The 18,198-nt window shown below is 39.1% G+C and overlaps 1 protein-coding gene across 1 annotated transcript in view; it reads right to left on the bottom strand.

The window, feature by feature from the left end:
* Positions 1-2,761: 2,761 nt before the first annotated feature.
* Positions 2,762-18,198, bottom strand: part of ENO2 (enolase 2) — a 477,844-nt gene continuing 462,407 nt past the window's right edge. Inside the window, exon 12 of the mRNA XM_044079597.1 lies at positions 2,762-3,470. Coding sequence (XP_043935532.1) covers positions 3,401-3,470 — 70 coding nt within the window. The 3' untranslated portion in view covers positions 2,762-3,400. The remainder of the gene's footprint in view (positions 3,471-18,198) is intronic.

The raw sequence follows: 18,198 nt of genomic DNA, 5'->3' as shown, positions 1-18,198 counted from the left end.
GATGGGTCATGAGCTACACACTTCTGCCACAAGGGTGCTGGGAGGCCCTCTTAATGTCAGACGGTTGGTTTAAGAGCACAGTGATACCAAACAGTCTAAATTCAGCAGGTCTGAATCTAGCTTATGCTATATAAGGCAATGAAACACAATTTTGAAGCGCAGAGTAAAACGTACTCACAAACAGCAAAAATGAAGCAGTAATTCAATTAAATACAGTTAACAAAGTGCAGTGCTGGCTTAAAATATACTTATTTTTCATTTTTTTCCAGTGGATGCCTTGGATTTCAGTGCAGATGCACACCAGACCTCTGGCTAAAGATGCCAAATTTAAGCAACTCCAGTAAACTGAGCGCAATCCTGTGCAAATGCAAGGCTTATATACAATCAAATTTAAGCAGTTTTAACACAACTACCAATGGTAAAACCCCAAACTCAGACTTTTTCCAGCAATCCCCAACTCATATTGGTCCTGAGCTACACACTTCTGCCACAAGGGTGCAGGGAGACCCTCTTAATGTAAGATGCTGGTCTAAGAGCACAATGATACCAAGCAGTCTAGATTCAGCAGGTCTGAATCTAGCCTATACTATATAAGGCAAGGGAACACAATTTCTAGATGAGAAGGATTAAGGGAGAGTCACTTAAAGGACAAAGTGAGAGTGTTTATTTGTATAGTATTAGATGACCTGCAGTGATACCACCATCTGCACAAACTGGCAGATCTTCGAGCAGCTGTGAAGAGTGGGGGACTATGGAGAGCATTTCCTATACAGGATTTTAAACTGGAGAAGTTTGCTTATATGTAACCACTGGGAACCGTGTTTGTGCATGAGTTTTAGATGAGCAGGATGAAAGACTTTTATAAAGTTAAACTCTCAGGACAATCAGATAAAATACAATAAGCTATCAACCAGTAATTCCCACTTTGGATGGGTTGAATACAGCTCTCTGTTCCCACCAGAGTGTAAAAGAACCCTTCCAATGTAAAACAAACTAGCTTTCAGCTCATGTGCAGTAACAAGTGCTTTACAACAGAAGTCACAATTCCTGCAATATCAGGAATCCTTGGAAATAAGTTCGCTAACTCTGAGAAATGTTCACAACACACTAAGATTTGCAAAACATAGAAATATTTTGGCAGACTCACTCAGAACAGCTTTTGCAGTATCCGAGGAGGTTAGGAAATATCAGAATATTGTTAAAACAACCTAAGAGCTGTACAGTAACAAACAGATTGGAGTTTCTTTAGTGATGGCTGAAAACAGTGATAAATTCAACAAAAGAAATAAATGCAGCACAGAAGTGTTGAAACAGTTCGAGCAAGTATAAAATGCATACTAATATCAGCCACAGGCCACATGATTTTAGAAACAATCCAAGTCTTGTAGCCACAGGTGTCCAAGCCAGGAACAAGGAAGCTCTGAATAAATGAGCACACTCTTATAAAAATGTAAGGCTTTTATAGGAGCAGGATGAAAGACTTTTATAAAGTTAAACCCTCAGGCCAGTCAGATAAAAATACAATAAGCTATCAACCAATAGTTCCCACCTTGGATGGGTTGAATGTAGCTCTCTGCTCCCACCAAACCCTTCCAATGTAAAACTAACTGGGTTTGAGATTAAGTCCAGTAATAAATGCTTTACAACAAAAGTAAATGTATGTGCTTAAAGTGTATTATTCACTTTCGGAAGCACCTTTACTTTATAATTAGTTTCATTTCCCATTATAGTCCTTTTGCTAAAATTGCAAATGAGTTTGTTAAATATGAAAATTGTGTTTTCTGTGTTTGACTTTCAGTTTCTCTATTAAACTTAAGTTTTTCTATAACACACCCACAAAATGACACCATGGTAGGTACGGGGCAATCATATGCATACAACTATATGGCATTATGGGTAATCAACCACTTGCATATTTAGTGAAGCAACTTTTATTTACATTGTAGTTTCACAACTATGTCATCTAATGTGTTAATTTTCAATGTGAGGTGCTGTACCCTGCACAAAATAATTGACAACATGATTTTCTAGGAAGTAAAAAACTACTAGTGATGTATTTAGCATATGTATTATTTTAGGTAGTGATGCATTGTAGGTTCATTTTTTCATGAAGTCATGGCAGGGATTTTCAGCTCTGAGAAAAAAAAGTAGTGTCCAACCTTATCAACAAAATGAAATGTAAAAACAACGTACGCTTACATCAGAAATTGTAAAATTTGATATTCTATATGATAAAAAAAGTTATATCCAACTCCAAAGGTTAGTTTCTTACACTTGCTTCACAACGTGACCAATACGCTTTAAGGCACCATATCGCAGTTCTGCATATTTAAATGCTGCTTTCTACGCCAATGGAACAGACACAACAGTACACTTTCTACCACAAAAGTCACCTCGGTGATATTACAAACAATTGTTTCCTTAATGCTGTCAGTGGAAGCAGCGTTTCTGAGTTCACTTAAGCACATTATGGTAGTAGTCATTGTGTTCTATTGTCAGCTAGGGTGACAAATATTCCAACCCCTTTATGTGATAAATGAAAATGAAATATTGAAAAAAAAGGAAATATTCCAACCCCTTTAAAAGCAGCTAAGTTGTAGCAAAAAAGGCATTATCCAAAAATGGTAGTACATAGTGAGAGTTGTGCAATATTATATGAACTAATGTCCCTTACAGTATAAGGATGTTTTACTGTTTCAGCTCTTATCAGAACACTTTCATTCAATAAAACATTTCAATAAAAATACACAAAACAGGAAGGTACCACTATCATTATATTTTTATTATATTTTTCTAGTTAGGACAGACAGCACACACATGGAAGATGAAAGCCAATTTACTTCTGAATCTTGCATTTCACTTTGTTTTCTACTTTTCATAATAAGCAGTGAGACGCGATGCAACATCCTTTTCTCCACTGTGTGACAGGCCTACATCAGGGCTTGAAAGTTTTAAACTGAACAACTTGCTTCCCTTATTTCCTGCAGGGCCACACATGACAGACTAGTGGCACTGGGTGTGACTTTTGCTGTGGAGAGTTAAGCTGGCAAGAAAGGGGCAGGAATTAAGATGTTATGTTGTGTGCAGGTGGTGTAAATTGCCTAACTTTTCCCAGCTGAAAAGGAGTGCTTCTATGTCTAAACTTGGTCAACAGCTAAATGCCAGACTATTTGAGAAACAGCTGGACCTTCTGAGACAGTTCTACATCTTATACTGGGGAATATTTGTTACACAACTGGTTACGGCTGGACATGACATGGTCCCTTTTTGATGATGGCTCTAGTGGGGGTTGAGAGTGGAGTGGCAATCATAGGAGAGGTGATTAGCTTGAAGTTAGAGTGGTGCAACTGGTATAAGGAGATGGGACCCAGACTGCCTCAGTGCATTTGTGAGAGGACCTTTAAAGTGCGCTAGGGTTGCGGAAATTATGCCCAGCAAAACGAGCCTGGTCTCCAAGTTCCTCCTCGATCCTATGGTAGAGAAAAAAGTGAAAAGGTTAGAAAAATAGACGATGCTTAAAAATGGTCAATTAAAATGATAACATACTGCCTTATTTCACTGTACTGTTAATGCAAACCAGCATTATGATAAAAGATGGGCTGTTACACTATCACTACTGCCCCATACAGATAACACATTTTCCCCTGATGATTTTTTGTCATATCTTTCCCATAGCCTAGCTATTACATCTCCAGCATGAACTAATACGAATATGGTACATGAATTACATTTGTTTTTAAGTGAATCCTGATCGGTCAAGTCCGTTGTATTGAATGCATTTAAATCATAAACTTTGGGTGGATTGTGGGGCACAAGATACCAAACCCCAGACAGAGAGGAAATCATGACTATTACCTAATCTGAGGATACATGCAAGGAAAGTTATGAATGTATTTAAAAGAAAAGGCTCAACTGATCAGAATTTAGTTAATCCATTAACAGCTGACCATTTTCCAACGTAGTGTCCCTTAATGACAAACTGTTCTGGCTGTTTTTGCTGTTTGTGTATGAAATGCCTGTTTCTTCAAAATGAAATTTCAGGGAAATTTTACCAGCATAATTGTCTATAAAACACCCTAAAACTGGACTTCTGCTCTTAAGGGCAAAGGAATTGCTGCGTCTTGAATTTTAACAAAATAAAATTTTAAAATAATTTGTATGCCTCAACAAATAAAACTGATAGTTTTATGTTTATATGTTGTGGTATAACATTATATGTTTATGTGTTTAACAGCCTTTGTTTTACTTTGGAGAAAAGTGAAAACTACACACTTGTTTTGAACTGACTGATTTGTTAATGTTGCAGCCTGTCAATTTCCAAATACCACTCTGGGCCTAAGTTCAAATTATAATATGATCTCCCTACTGCACCAACGTGTTTTTTATGAAATGTTCAAGTCAAGACCCTTAACTAGTGCCAATGGACAATCACACTTTTACTGTGATTTAGGGGAAACTTACAACAGAATCTAAAATATCTGCAAACCTGTCAGAATGAATACAACATGAGCATTTGTAAAAAAATATATATATAAAATGACAAAACATTGCACTTTTCAGAGAAGGTAGTATCAGATTTGATTCTCATTTCATAAGAAAACACTAATGATAGGATCCATATATATATTCTGAGGTTGTCAATCTGAAAAAATGCACAATGCATGTTTGTTTCAAACTGAATGGTAAATACAGAGCATCTAAAGGGCTATATATAAGACATGAGATGGCTCAAAGGACCATACCTCTATAACCATATAAATATTACAACACATTTCTCAGAATATGTCAAGACCCTTAGTTACCCAAATGTGGTTAACTAGTGATTCCAGATATACACGCACGTACAAAACATTAGTATTACATAATGTACTTAATCTACATATCAGACTAAACTGAGGATTTACATTCAGCACACAGAACAGATGTTTAATACAACAACCGTAATGGAAAGAGAGTGTAATGCAAATATTAGACTATTGCAGTGAGTACATCTGAATGAATGGATATACCACCTATATATAACAAAGCATATCTCAAGCTTCATTTTGGATTTCATTATGAAGCTTTCAGGCAGTAACTACAGCATAATCAGTTTACAGAAGAACATAAGATTGGCAGTTTACTCTAATAGGTGTCATTATATTCAGAATTTCATCACACCAATTTAGTCAATCAGGTCTATGGCATGTTGTCTACTGTATGAGGCAGATAAAAACAAATCTAACTCACTTTAGACTTGGCATACATGGAAAAGGAGTACAATGCAAAGTATCAGACTGTGGCAGTGAACACATTTGAACCAATGAATTTGGTGACAGTGGATAAAAGACCACATCTCTGCCTTTTTTTGTGATTTCATCCTAAACTTTTCAGGATATCATCACATGGCTTTCAGCTACAAAAAGCACCTAAGATTGCTATTTTACTTTTTTGGGTTTTAGTACACTGCTATGCCGAATTTTCACCCCACCATTTTAGCTGTTTGAAAGTATGACAATGTAGAGAATTATATTAAGATACATGGGTACAAAACTCATCCAGAAATTATATTCTACCCCCCAAAATGCATCTCAGTTCTGATTTACATGGTACGGCCTTTCTTTATCTTTGTTAGTATACAAAGTGTAGGTCTCACTCTACTTTTAAAAGTACAACAACCACAAGTTTCATCTCCTTTTGCACACATTCTGGCCCAATGGAATGTGCTTCTTCTAATATGATGCATTACCTTTGACTATGAAAAGGTCACATACATGCAATGGCCACACTGCTTTCAGAGACATACACACACTCGAACAAGCCATATCATTAATCATTCGGTAAGCATCTTTTGTTTTCCCAAATAACCTGGCTACCCAAATAATAGCTTCATTGTGTATGCTTTGGATGTTTCAATAAGAAGAAAATAAAATACATAATGGCCATGGTAATGTGTTTTAACTTACTATTGTCAGACACATACACTGCTCCCTGACAAGCCATATTCTTTTTTATTCAGCAGTTATCATTTACAGCATACCTCCTCACCATGACCACAAATGGATGGCAACCTTCAGTGTATACATATGATGTTTGAGTATAAGGAAAGTTAAAACAAAAGTCACAGTAACATAATTCAGCTCATTGCACTAAATATTGCCCCCTCTTCAAACCCACAAACTGCCCCACCAAACAGTCATTTCTGGAGTTAACTTGTAAAGTATGATTCCCAAAAGTGAAATACATAGTGGTCACAGTAATGTATTTCAACTTGCTGCTAAGGTACCCCCCCCCCCCAGTCTCTGTAATAAATAAAAACATAGCTGAATTATACATTGGACAGTAATGATGCAGTACTCTGTTATTACTTTATTACCACTGTCCATGGATCCTAATACTACACATAAGAAAGCATACATGCAAGGCAAAATGTCCCTGAAGATGAAACTGACTCTTAGCACTCTCAGTCAAACTACTAGAAATTGCCAGAAAAGCAACTGATCTGAGGTGTGTGGAGCATATAGTAACAGTATATGGTCTGACTACACATATCCTGTCTTAGAGAGGGATGCAGGTGAAAAGTCTTGATAATGACAACCATGATCTTTCACATCTGGGTTAAATTTCCCACTTATTGTAGTGTAACTGTGGAGTAAGTATCTTGCTGCTTCAATTACTGTACTAGCCAAGTGAATACATCTCTGCAGTACTGAACAAGAAATGTATTTATTTATTTATTTTTTTTCATTTTAAAATCAGGTTTGTACCAATTATAAAATAAAATGAAAAAAGATATGCTAAATCCAAAAATTTAACACTCATAATTAAGTCCTTTTATCACATTGCTGAGCAGAATTAAAACAAAAATAAACCCCTCAAATGCAATGGAGACATTTACAACCTCCTGTGTCTCAGTATTAGGTACTTGTTTCTCACCATGCTCCTTGCAGAACCTAACCAACATTGCTACTCTCTCACCTCCATCGTATCTTACCACTTAAAAGGCAACGACAGGATTCCATTATTAAATGCTCAACTTCTCTGTCCTTGTTCTCCCTATTTACCATCCCTGCTATGAATAAACAACTTTACAGCATGTAAAAGATTTTAAATCAACTGTTTCTCTCCACTAGAACAGTATTTTACTGTACTGTGGTGGTTTCACTTTCAAAAAAGTTTTATTCCACCCTGGAAAAGCTTGCTGCAGTCTCCAATTCACTGATGTCATCAAGGCCACTGAATACAGGTAGTTTCCTGGCCAATTCCCTCCCCAAACAGACATCCACCATGACTGTCCTAAAAAACGCACCCATGCTGTGATGCCACAGCTCCCTGGTCCTTCCCCTACCCATACAGAAAGAAAAGGCTAGAATAAGGAAACAGTACACAAGTCAAGTCTCCTGCTGTGAGTTGTTAATCACAGCAGGTAACAGCTCAAATTACCCTTAACACTTTGACAGCTAGGGGAGTTAGGTATGAAGGGGACTGACAGATGAGTCAAAGTAATAAAATTCAGGCTTCACAAAAGACTGCAGTTTAGCCATTCTAAAAAGAAGCAGCAGTAAAAAGCACTTTGAAAGTCTGTTCTGTGGCATTTGCAGTGTTTGTGTTATAAGTAGTCACTGAATGGAATGAAATGTTACTTAAAACTAACTGACTGAAAGGCAGCAGTGTATGCATGCAAAATGAATGCATTGGCAGGAGTTTTAGGAAGAAAGAGGCCTGCCTGATGTAATTTTTTACAGACAGGCACCGGATTGTGGGATACCTAGAGGCAGCCTAAACAATCAGAATTACTTCAAGATGCCTGACCCCATGTGGTCAGGCTCAGATATTACGTAAAAAAAATATTTAAAAACCTGTAAATAGTCCCAGAGTGGTGTTAAAATGTAGGAAACATCAAACCATGATGAAATAACATGTTTTTCTGAGTCTGTGGGTGTGGTTCTCCTTTACGAAATAACAAAAATTATCTTATTCATTATTGCTGAAGTCATTGACTGACACTTCTAAATTTAGACAGAGACTCCCCATCTTCTTCTTTACGGGACAAACCCAGTTGTTAAAGTGTATTGCTTATATTCTACAGCAAGTTTATATAACACAGTTTTGGAGTTAGGCATATCCTTTCTATCATATACAATAGAAAATTATACAGTTTTTGATGCAAAAAAATGTGTTGTTTTTGCATTCTTCTTTGTTGATAAGGACAAAGCACTGAAAGTTTTCCTACAGCTGAAAATCCTTACCATGACATCAAAAAAGATCGAGCCCGCAATGCTTCACTACTTAAACTAGTGCATACACTACTGTATTTCTATGCTAAATACAAAAACAGGAATTTCTTACTTCCTACGAAGACAAGTTATCAACTAGATATTGCAGGTGGAATACCTTAAGCTGAGAATCAGCAGTTTATAATGTGATAGTAAAACCACAGCATAAATATCTAAACAAGTAAGTTGTTGGTGCTTACCCATGTGGTTATATGTAAATCACTGACTATTTCCTGCCATGACATCATGTATGGGTGTGGTTATTGAGACAACCTGAGTAAACAGTGAAGTTAAAATCAAACATGCTATAATCTTCATATTTTGCAAAATCACTTGCAGCGTTAACACGAGGCATATAACTGGGAATGATGTTAACTATAAAACTCAGATGCTTCAGAACATGATGAGTAAACTTTAAGATTTTTTCCATGGATTTCTTTCTCATTTGATAGAGTAATGCTAAGAGAAGATAAGCAATGCTGCAAAACTAGTCTCAAGTGCAGAAAAGGAGGATCAAAAGACCTCTACCCCAAGCCCCTTAGGCATGTAATCCCTTTATTATGATACCTGTCTCGTATCATTAATATTTCCCTACAATATTACCAATTTTCCCAATCTATGCAAACATGCAGCCATAATTTCCAGGCTCAAGAGTGGTCCCAAACAGCTACCTGAATCATAAAGACTCATCTTTCTGATTTCTCATTTTTCCAATATCTCTGAAAAAGCTCTCCCTCTCATCTTCAGAACTGTCCTATGGAATATGGCCTTCTGTCAGAACAGCAGCTTGAATTCTAAAGATGATGCATTACCACCACTACTCTGCTTTTCAAATAGAGAGAAATTTCAAATATATAACAAATATATATATATATATCTATATATATATATATATATATATATATATATATATATATATATATATATATATATATATACTATATTTCAAATATAGTAACATCACATCTAGCACTACTTTAACTAAATTTAAACAAACACTAAAAACCCACCTTACCACTAAATGGCTCTGCTCTTGCTCTGCCCCAGACTGAAAAATCCTTTTGTCATACTAACACCTTTACCTAGGTTTTTGATTGTGAGGTTTTATGTATTAAATATAACCCAATATTATTTCACATCCCTTTTATGCTACATATTTTTATCCCAGTCATACCTTTATTTGTACACTTTTTTGGTATCTAAAATATGATAAATGATACTTCATGTATAACTGTTGTCATCACCTTCTCTTTTATCTTTTCTTTGTTCTATGTGGAGCTTTTCTTCCCGGGCCTTTGCTGAAAATGGACATTCTATCCAGTTGGACTTTCCCGGTAATCAAATGTAAATAAATATAATAAATAATAATATGACTGTTGGTCTCCTAATTGGAGTATTCTTTGTTGATTTGACAAAAATAAATGTATTCCATTACTCAAAAAGGACTACTAAGCAAGTTGCAGGTACATGGACATGGACTCAGCACTACCTTGTTGACTTCGCATTCAGAGTCAAAACTGACTGGTGAAGCGCACTGCTCCAGTCCCTATCCAATGAATATGGTCTTCCTCATGGAACTGTATACTGTCACTGCATTTTACTGTTTTCATAGTCACCATAACACGCATTATACCTAAAATGAGCATGATGCTGTACAGCTAAGACTCTAAACTTGAAAATTCTAAAGGATATAGAAACTAACTTACCTATTAACCTGGACCTCTCATTTATGTGGTTTAAAATAAGGGACTGATAGTCAACTTTCAGAAAACCAAATGTGTGTTTTTTGGCACATGTAAGCTGCCATCTTCCAATATGATTTCATACATAGCTACTAGGCTTACAGTCCAAGGGACCACGGAGAATCCCATCCCAAATTCCTAGTTGCCCAGTTGGTTAAATCACTTACTCAAAAGTAGGTAAATGAAGGCTGAAGGAATCAAACCCTGCACCCCATGAAAACACAGTTCACAGCCTTAACTCTCTGTACCAACTGCCAGACCTGATCTGGACTGTTAGTAACTGCTCCTCCTTGAGATAGCATTGGATAGGTCACTCTCTTCAGATGCCTCCTGGAAACACCATTGGACTTGTAACTCTGTTCAGACACCTTATGGTGATACCATTGGGTAGGTCATTCTTCAGTTGCCTCCTGGAGATACTACTGGATAGGTCACGCTCTTCAGATGCCTCCTTGAGATAGCATTGGATAGGTCCCTCTCTTCACATGCCTTCTGGAAATACCATTGGACAGGTTACTCTCTTCAGATGCTTCCTGGAAATACCATTGCATAAGTCACTCTATTCAGTCATCTCCTGGACATACAATTGGATTAGTCACTCTCTTCAGAAACCTCCTGGAGAGACCACTGGATAGGTCACTCTCTTCAGATGCCTCCTGGAAACACCATTGGACTTGTAACTCTGTTCAGACACCTTATGGTGATACCATTGGGTAGGCCACTCTCTTCAGATGCCTCCTAGCAATACCTTTACATAGGTCACTCTCTTCAGTCGCCTCCTGGAGATACTATTGGATAGATCACACTCTCCAGATGCCTCCTTGAGATAGCATTGGATAGGTCACTCTCTTCAGATGCTTCCTGGAAATACCATTGCATAAGTCACTCTATTCAGTCATCTCCTGGACATACCAATGGATAGGTCACTCTTTTCAGATGCCTTCTGGAGATATCATTGGACTTGTCACTCTATTCAGTCACCTCCTGGAGATATCATTGGATAGGTCACTCTCTTCAGATGCCTTCTGGAAATACCATTGGACTTGTCACTCTCTTCAGTCACCTCCTGGAGATACCATTGGATAGGCCACTCTCTTCAGATGCCTCCTAGCGATACCTTTACATAGGTCACTCTCTTCAGTCGCCTCCTGGAGATACTATTGGATAGATCACACTCTCCAGATGCCTCCTTGAGATAGCATTGGATAGGTCACTCTCTTCAGATGCTTCCTGGAAATACCATTGCATAAGTCACTCTATTCAGTCATCTCCTGGACATACCAATGGATAGGTCACTCTTTTCAGATGCCTTCTGGAGATATCATTGGACTTGTCACTCTCTTCAGTCACCTTCTGGAGATATCATTGGATAGGCCACTCTCTTCAGACACCCAGGAATTTGGCCTTAACTCTTTCCTTGTCCTTACCAAGCATATTAGGAGAACCACAAACAAAGAAGAGTCTTTAACTTCCTACACAACATGATTGATTCCTTTAGCAAGGAAGAAAGATTTTCTGTGTTTAAGGGAGTACTTACTTCTACCCAGCATTATGTTTTCTCTCTTATATCTGGGATATCTGCATCTAATTTTCAGACACTTTCAGGTTATTCTAAATAAAATATGAACATGCTGTGTATTTCACCAACAAGGGATCTCACTATCAATCTTTAGAAAAGTCACAGTGCTTGTCTATCTTTCTGCAAGTTAAGCTTTTAATTATTTCTTTAATTTATACACTATTGATCTAAACAATTGCCCTTTCATGCATAAAATGTTATACCCTAAAATATATATCAGGACCCTGAATTCCTATTCCTATTTTTTTATTTATTTTATTCATTATTTACTAGTAAACCTACTAGGTGGAAGTGACTTGTTTCAGAGGTGACATGGGTGCATTATTTGGTTGTTAGTTGCTCATTGTGACGGTTGGCAAATGTTGACTGAAGGAATCAAACCCAAGACAGCAGGATATTCAGACACGTTCACCCTACCTTGCAATAGACATGCCTTTATTTTTGATAAAACCCACAGTTTGGCACTCACACCCACTCTCCATCCATGGAGCATATGTATTTATTTATTTATTTCCTTTTGTTTACTTGGTTGGTCTGGCTGGGCACTCAGGCTTATTTTCAGGGTAGGCCCGGGGAGAAAAGCTCCATTAAAGTTACAAAAATTACAAATAACTTACAGAGAAAAATCCCCTGAAAATATAGACAAGTGAATGGCCATCAGGTGCTTTACAGCATGACCTGGTCCACAATGGCCAGGCAAGTGTAATATATATATATATATATATATATATATATATATATATATATATATATATATATATATATATATATATATTATCATCATCTTCTTTCGGCTTTTCCCATTAGGGGTCGCCACAGTGGATCACATGTTTCCATTTATTCCTGTCCTCTGCATGTTGCTCTGTCACACCAACCACCTACATGTCCTCTCTCACCACATCCATAAACCTTTTCTTAGGCCTTCCTCTTTTCCTGTTACCTGGTAGCTTCATCCTTAGCATCTTTTTCCCAATATACTCAGCATCTCTCCTCAGCACATGTCCAAACCAACGTAATCTTGCCTCTCTGGCTTTGTCTCCAAACCTTCCAACCTGGGCTGACCCTCTAATATATTTATTCCTAATCCTGTCCACCATCGTCACACCCAGTGCAAATCTTAACATCTTTAACTCTGCCACATCCAGCTCAAACTCCTGCCTTTTTGTCAGTGCCACTGTCTCCAAACCATAGAACATAGCTGGTCTCACTACCCTCTTGTAGACCTTCCCTTTCACTCTTACAGGTACTCGTTTGTCACAAATCACTCCTGACACTCTTCACCCACTCCATCCTGCCTGTACTCTCTTCTTCACCTCTCTTCCACACTCACCGTTACTCTGCACTACTGACCCCAAGTATTTAAACTCATCCACCTTCGCCAGCTCTACTCCTTGCATCCTCACCATTCCTCTATCCTCCCTCTCATTCACACACATATATTCTGTCTTAGTCCTGCTGACCTTCATTTCTCTTCCAATTAAAGTGGAGGTGGGGTTACATCAAGGATTTGCTCTGAGCCCTTTCTTATTTGCAATGGTGATGGACAGGTTAACAGACGAGATCAGACAGGAGTCCCCGTGGACTATGATGTTTGCAGATGACACTGTGATCTGTAGTGAGAGTAGGGATCAGGTGGAGGAGACCCTGGAGAGATGGAGATATGCTCTAGAGAGAAGAGGAATGTAGGTCAGCAGGACTAAGACAGAATATATGTGTGTGAATGAGAGGGAGGATAGAGGAATGGTGAGGATGCAGGGAGTAGAGGTGGCGAAGGTGGATGAGTTTAAATACTTGGGGTCAATAGTTCAGAGTAACGGTGAGTGTGGAAGAGAGGTGAAGAAGAGAATACAGGCAGGATGGAGTGGGTGGGGAAGAGTGTCAGGAGTGATTTGTGACAGACGAGTACCAGTAAGAGTGAAAGGGAAGGTCTACAAGAGAGTAGTGAGACCAGCTATGTTATATGGGTTGGAGACAGTGGCATTGACAAAAAGGCAGGAGTTTGAGCTGGATGTGGCAGAGTTAAAGATGTTAAGATTTGCACTGGGTGTGACGAGGGTGGACAGGATTAGGAATAAGTATATTAGAGGGTCAGCCCAAGTTGGAAGGTTTGGAGACAAAGCCAGAGAGGCAAGATTACATTGGTTTGGACATGTGCTGAGGAGGGATGCTGAGCATATTGGGAAAAAGATGCTAAGGATGAAGCTACCAGGTAACAGGAAAAGAGGAAGGCCTAAGATAAGGTTTATGGATGTGGTGAGAGTGGACATGCAGGTGGTTGGTGTGACAGAGCAAGATGCAGAGGACAGGAAGAAATGGAAACAGATGATCCACTGTGGCGACCCCTAATGGGAACAGCCGAAAGAAGATGATGATGCTATCTATATATATATATATATATATATATATATATATATATATATATATATATATATATATAGATAGATAGATAGATATAGATACACACACACACACACACACACACACACACACACACACACACACACACACACACACACACACACAGTTTAGAGTAATCAATCTACTAATATGTTTCTGAGAGAGAAAACATTCAGAGATTCAGAGTCCACTTAAACAGCGACTAGAGGGCAGGACATAACCAGGCCGGTGGTACAATGTACATGTCTAAACTCCTTGGCCATCTCTTTGGCCATTGAACTCTTCCTGTTGATATCTACTTAAAGTTTTCTCCTGCAACTGTGACTATTCTGGTGGCACATATTTCTATTATGGTGGTAAAAGTGACCTTTGTGTTTGTTATAGTTATGTTGTGGCTTGTTCTTGTTTAAGCACGCCTTGTCTATTTGTAGCTTGTGATCAAACACAGTTGACCTAGTTGTAAAATATGAAAATTAGCATCCAGATATAAATGGCAGTTAATTAAACTGCATTTTTTTTTTTTTTTGTAAAAAAAATGCTCTGTAACAGGTTCTCTGTGAAGGGGGTATTTCCTCTTAGCACAAATGATGGTGAAGCAACCTCATGGAGTTGTTTAATTTACAGGGGTGCACAGGGTTAATTTACAGGGGTGAGGGGCATAACGTAGAGCTGCCTTCCACCAGAACATAAAAAGCACTTATCTGAAATATTTCACCAAATGCAGCCCAGAACACACGCACACACATACACACACACACACACACACACACACACACACACACACACACACACACACACACACACATATTTTTTTTTTTATTAAAAAGGGCATTTGATGAAATTCTATTTGAACTTGGAGATGAAATTGCATTTTAACAGTCATTGTAGACCTTTTCTGTTTGTACTACATGCAGTCCAAACCATATAACTATTTCTGATTTAACAAAAGTACAGTACCCAGTGAGGCGGCCACAGTGGTGCAGTGGTTAGCATTGCCACCTCACAGCAAGAGGTTCTCCGGTTCGATCCTCGGCTGGGGTGCCTTCTGTGCGGAGTCTGCATGTCCTCCCTGTGGTCGCGTGGGTTTCCTCCGGGTGCTCCGGTTTCCTCCCACATCCCAAAGACATGCTGCAGGTGGATTGGACACTCTAAATTGGCCCTAGGTGTGAGTGTGTGCGTGTGTGTGCCTTCTGTGGAAGGTTGGGTGCTGGGCTGGCAACTTGACACCGTAAAACTCCACTGCCAATCATGAGCGGATAAGGTGATCCACTGTGGCGACCCCTAACCGGGAAAAGCCGAAAGAAGAAGAGTACCCAGTAGACTGGGTAAACAATATGATATGGGGGGGGGGGGGGTCATTATTTGAGATACCTGGTTTCATTTAGGAGTGATACCTATTTTATGCTTAAAGGGTTACTATAGCATTTGCTCTATTGGTTTTCCATCTAGGGACCAAACTAGATATAAAGCTGTTAATAATTCTGGTTGACAATGGGTGGAACCACTCCTAATGAGTTACATTTTTGGCAACAGGGCTTTAAGACCAACTTTACTATTCTACCTAAAATGTACTAGCGCTTCAGCAAAATACTATCAAACCTTTTAAAGTGCTAGTTCATTTTATTATGAAATATAAAGTTGGTTTTAAAGTTCATTTGGCAAAAGTGTAATTCATTGTCTCGTCGTGAAATTTGGCAACTTTTGTAAGGTGGAACTGTTTGTATAAAGAAGGGTACATCTACTCTCTCAGCTTGAATGTGTCCTGTACAAGTTAACTCCTTGCCAGATGTGCATTACCTTACTGGTTATGATTATTTTTGTACACTAGGGTTCCTCTTCAACTTGCTGTCTGCACTTTCTATTCATTATAACCTACATTTAATTTTTTATTTTCGTGTGCCAGTGTCATGGCTTTGAAAAGAGTCTGTGTGGGTGATATCCCCCCTTGCAGCAGAACTACATTTTGTTCTCAGTCTGACAAACCTCTGTCTGACTGCACTCTCCGTGTACTCCGGTGTGAGCAGAGTACCCCAGTACTGGTACAGAGGGAGCATTTCTAGTCAGTACATGTTCATCTACGGGAACCCCCCCCCATAGAGAATCATCCCCACATCCAGTTTAATTTCAATATCTTGTACAAGTATCAGGGTAATAATCTATGCACCATACTCTAAATGGTGGAAGGGTAGGGTCTTTTCTATGCCAACAGCATATTTCATCCTGAAAGACCTCATACCCACCAGGCAATTATTCATAATTTCCACAAGTGCAACCCCTCGCACTGTTGCTCTGTAAGTGTATGTCAGTCAGGCTTGTTTCAGCCCTCCTTTGCTAACTCAGTAAGTGAATCTTTCCAGTCGCAGTCTGGGCACAAGCTAATACAAACAAAATGGCAGAATACAGAAATAATACAAAGTTATATAACTAGTAAGGCATAAACATATAAAACTGATACTACACAATAATACTACTGATAAATAATAAAACCGGCAATACCTGTATATACTAAAATGCATATGATCTAAAACATATAGGAAAATAAGTGCCATATAATGGCAGTCCTGAAAAGTATCTAAAAACTGCTAAGGGCTACTACAAAACCAGGACCGGAACACAAAAGGAGGGGGTGTGTCCATATTCATCAAGAACACCCACACCTCCAGGTTAGTAGCACAGCATGCGGAATCTGAGACCATCCAAGTGAAATTGACAGTGGGTAAATTGACTGTTCAATTTATAGCTTGCTACAGATCTCTCACCTTGTCTCAGGACCCTCACGCAGCATTCCTGAGAACATTAGAAAGTATGAAGATTCTACCCAACACCATGCTACTGGGTGACTTCAACTATCCAAACATTGACTGGGAAAACTACTGAAGCTCAAACGCCCTAGCCCAATGCTTCCTTGAGTTTATAAACTCAAACGACATTGAACAGCTGGTCACCACTCCCACAAGAGGTGACAACATACTGGACCTGGTCATCACCAACATGGGGAACCCTATGTTCCACACCTGAGGTAAACTCGTCATTGGTAAGATCAGATCACAAGCTAATCACACTGGACATCCACATCCCACCCCCCAATCAAGGAAATCAAGGTAAAAAACTTCTCTAAAGCCAACTTCACACTCCTCAAGATCGAGGTGGAAAGTTTCAAAGCTCCCAATCAAATGGAAAATGATGACCCTTCGGCAGAATCCTTTACAAGTGCATTCTATGAACACCTTCAAGAATGCATGGACCAAGCCATCCCAAGTAAAACCAAGACCAACTCCTCAAAAAAGAAGAAGCCAGTCTGGTGGACCCCAGCCATAAATAAACTTTACAACAGAAGGAGGAAACTCCTGCAAGATAGAACAAAATCCCAAAATAAGTAGGCATCTCTGATTAACATCAGTAAAAAACTGCGCTCCCTCATTAAATCATCCAAGGCCAACTTCAAAAGAAAAATAGCCAATAACTCTAAGGATAACCACAAGGCCTTCTTTAACTATGTCAAGAGTCTAGGGGCAAACTCTCAGATATGCTCCGAGCTAGTGTATAATGGCCATAAATACACTGAACCAACCGACATTGCCAACATCCTGGCTGACAAGTTCAGTGCAAACTTCACCCCCCCCCCCTCTCCACCAAAGGGGCTAGCACCCATCGCAGAAGAATGTGGCGCTCCAGATATCTCAGACACACAAGTAAAGGCAGCCCTTGCAAAGGTCAAAAACACAGCATCAATGGGACCAGATGCTATCCCAGGTTGTGTCTTACAGGATCTTCAAAATGAACTAACCCCCCATCTCAAATCACTATTCAAACTCAGCCTCTCTACAGGCTATGTACCCAAAGAATGGCATAAAGCAACAGTCGTACCACTCCACAAAGGTGGTGCCACAACTGACCCTGGGAACTATCGCCCTATAAGCTTGACTAGCTTGGTCTGCAAAGCCAAGGAATGCATTATCATGGAGCTCATTAACAGGGACATTGGGAACCTCCAGACACTGGATCCCACCCAGTTCGGCTTTGTTAAAGGCAGATCTTGCCTCCTGAACTTGGTCGACTTCTTCGAAACAGTCACCAAGGCCATAGATGAAGGGAAGGTGGTCCACACAGCATATCTGGACCTCGCTAAGGCGTTCAACACCATCCCACACTCAGGAATCATAGACAAACTCACCAGCTTAAATATCAACCCCCATGTCACGAGATGGGTTGCCAATTGGCTCTC

The sequence above is a fragment of the Protopterus annectens genome, chromosome 8.part0, assembly GCF_019279795.1.
Source record: "Protopterus annectens isolate FY-2018-M chromosome 8.part0, PAN1.0, whole genome shotgun sequence".
Classification (NCBI taxonomy): domain Eukaryota; kingdom Metazoa; phylum Chordata; order Ceratodontiformes; family Protopteridae; genus Protopterus; species Protopterus annectens.
The sequence above is the reverse complement of the archived record's forward strand: the minus strand, read 5'-3'. Positions and strand labels throughout refer to the sequence as shown.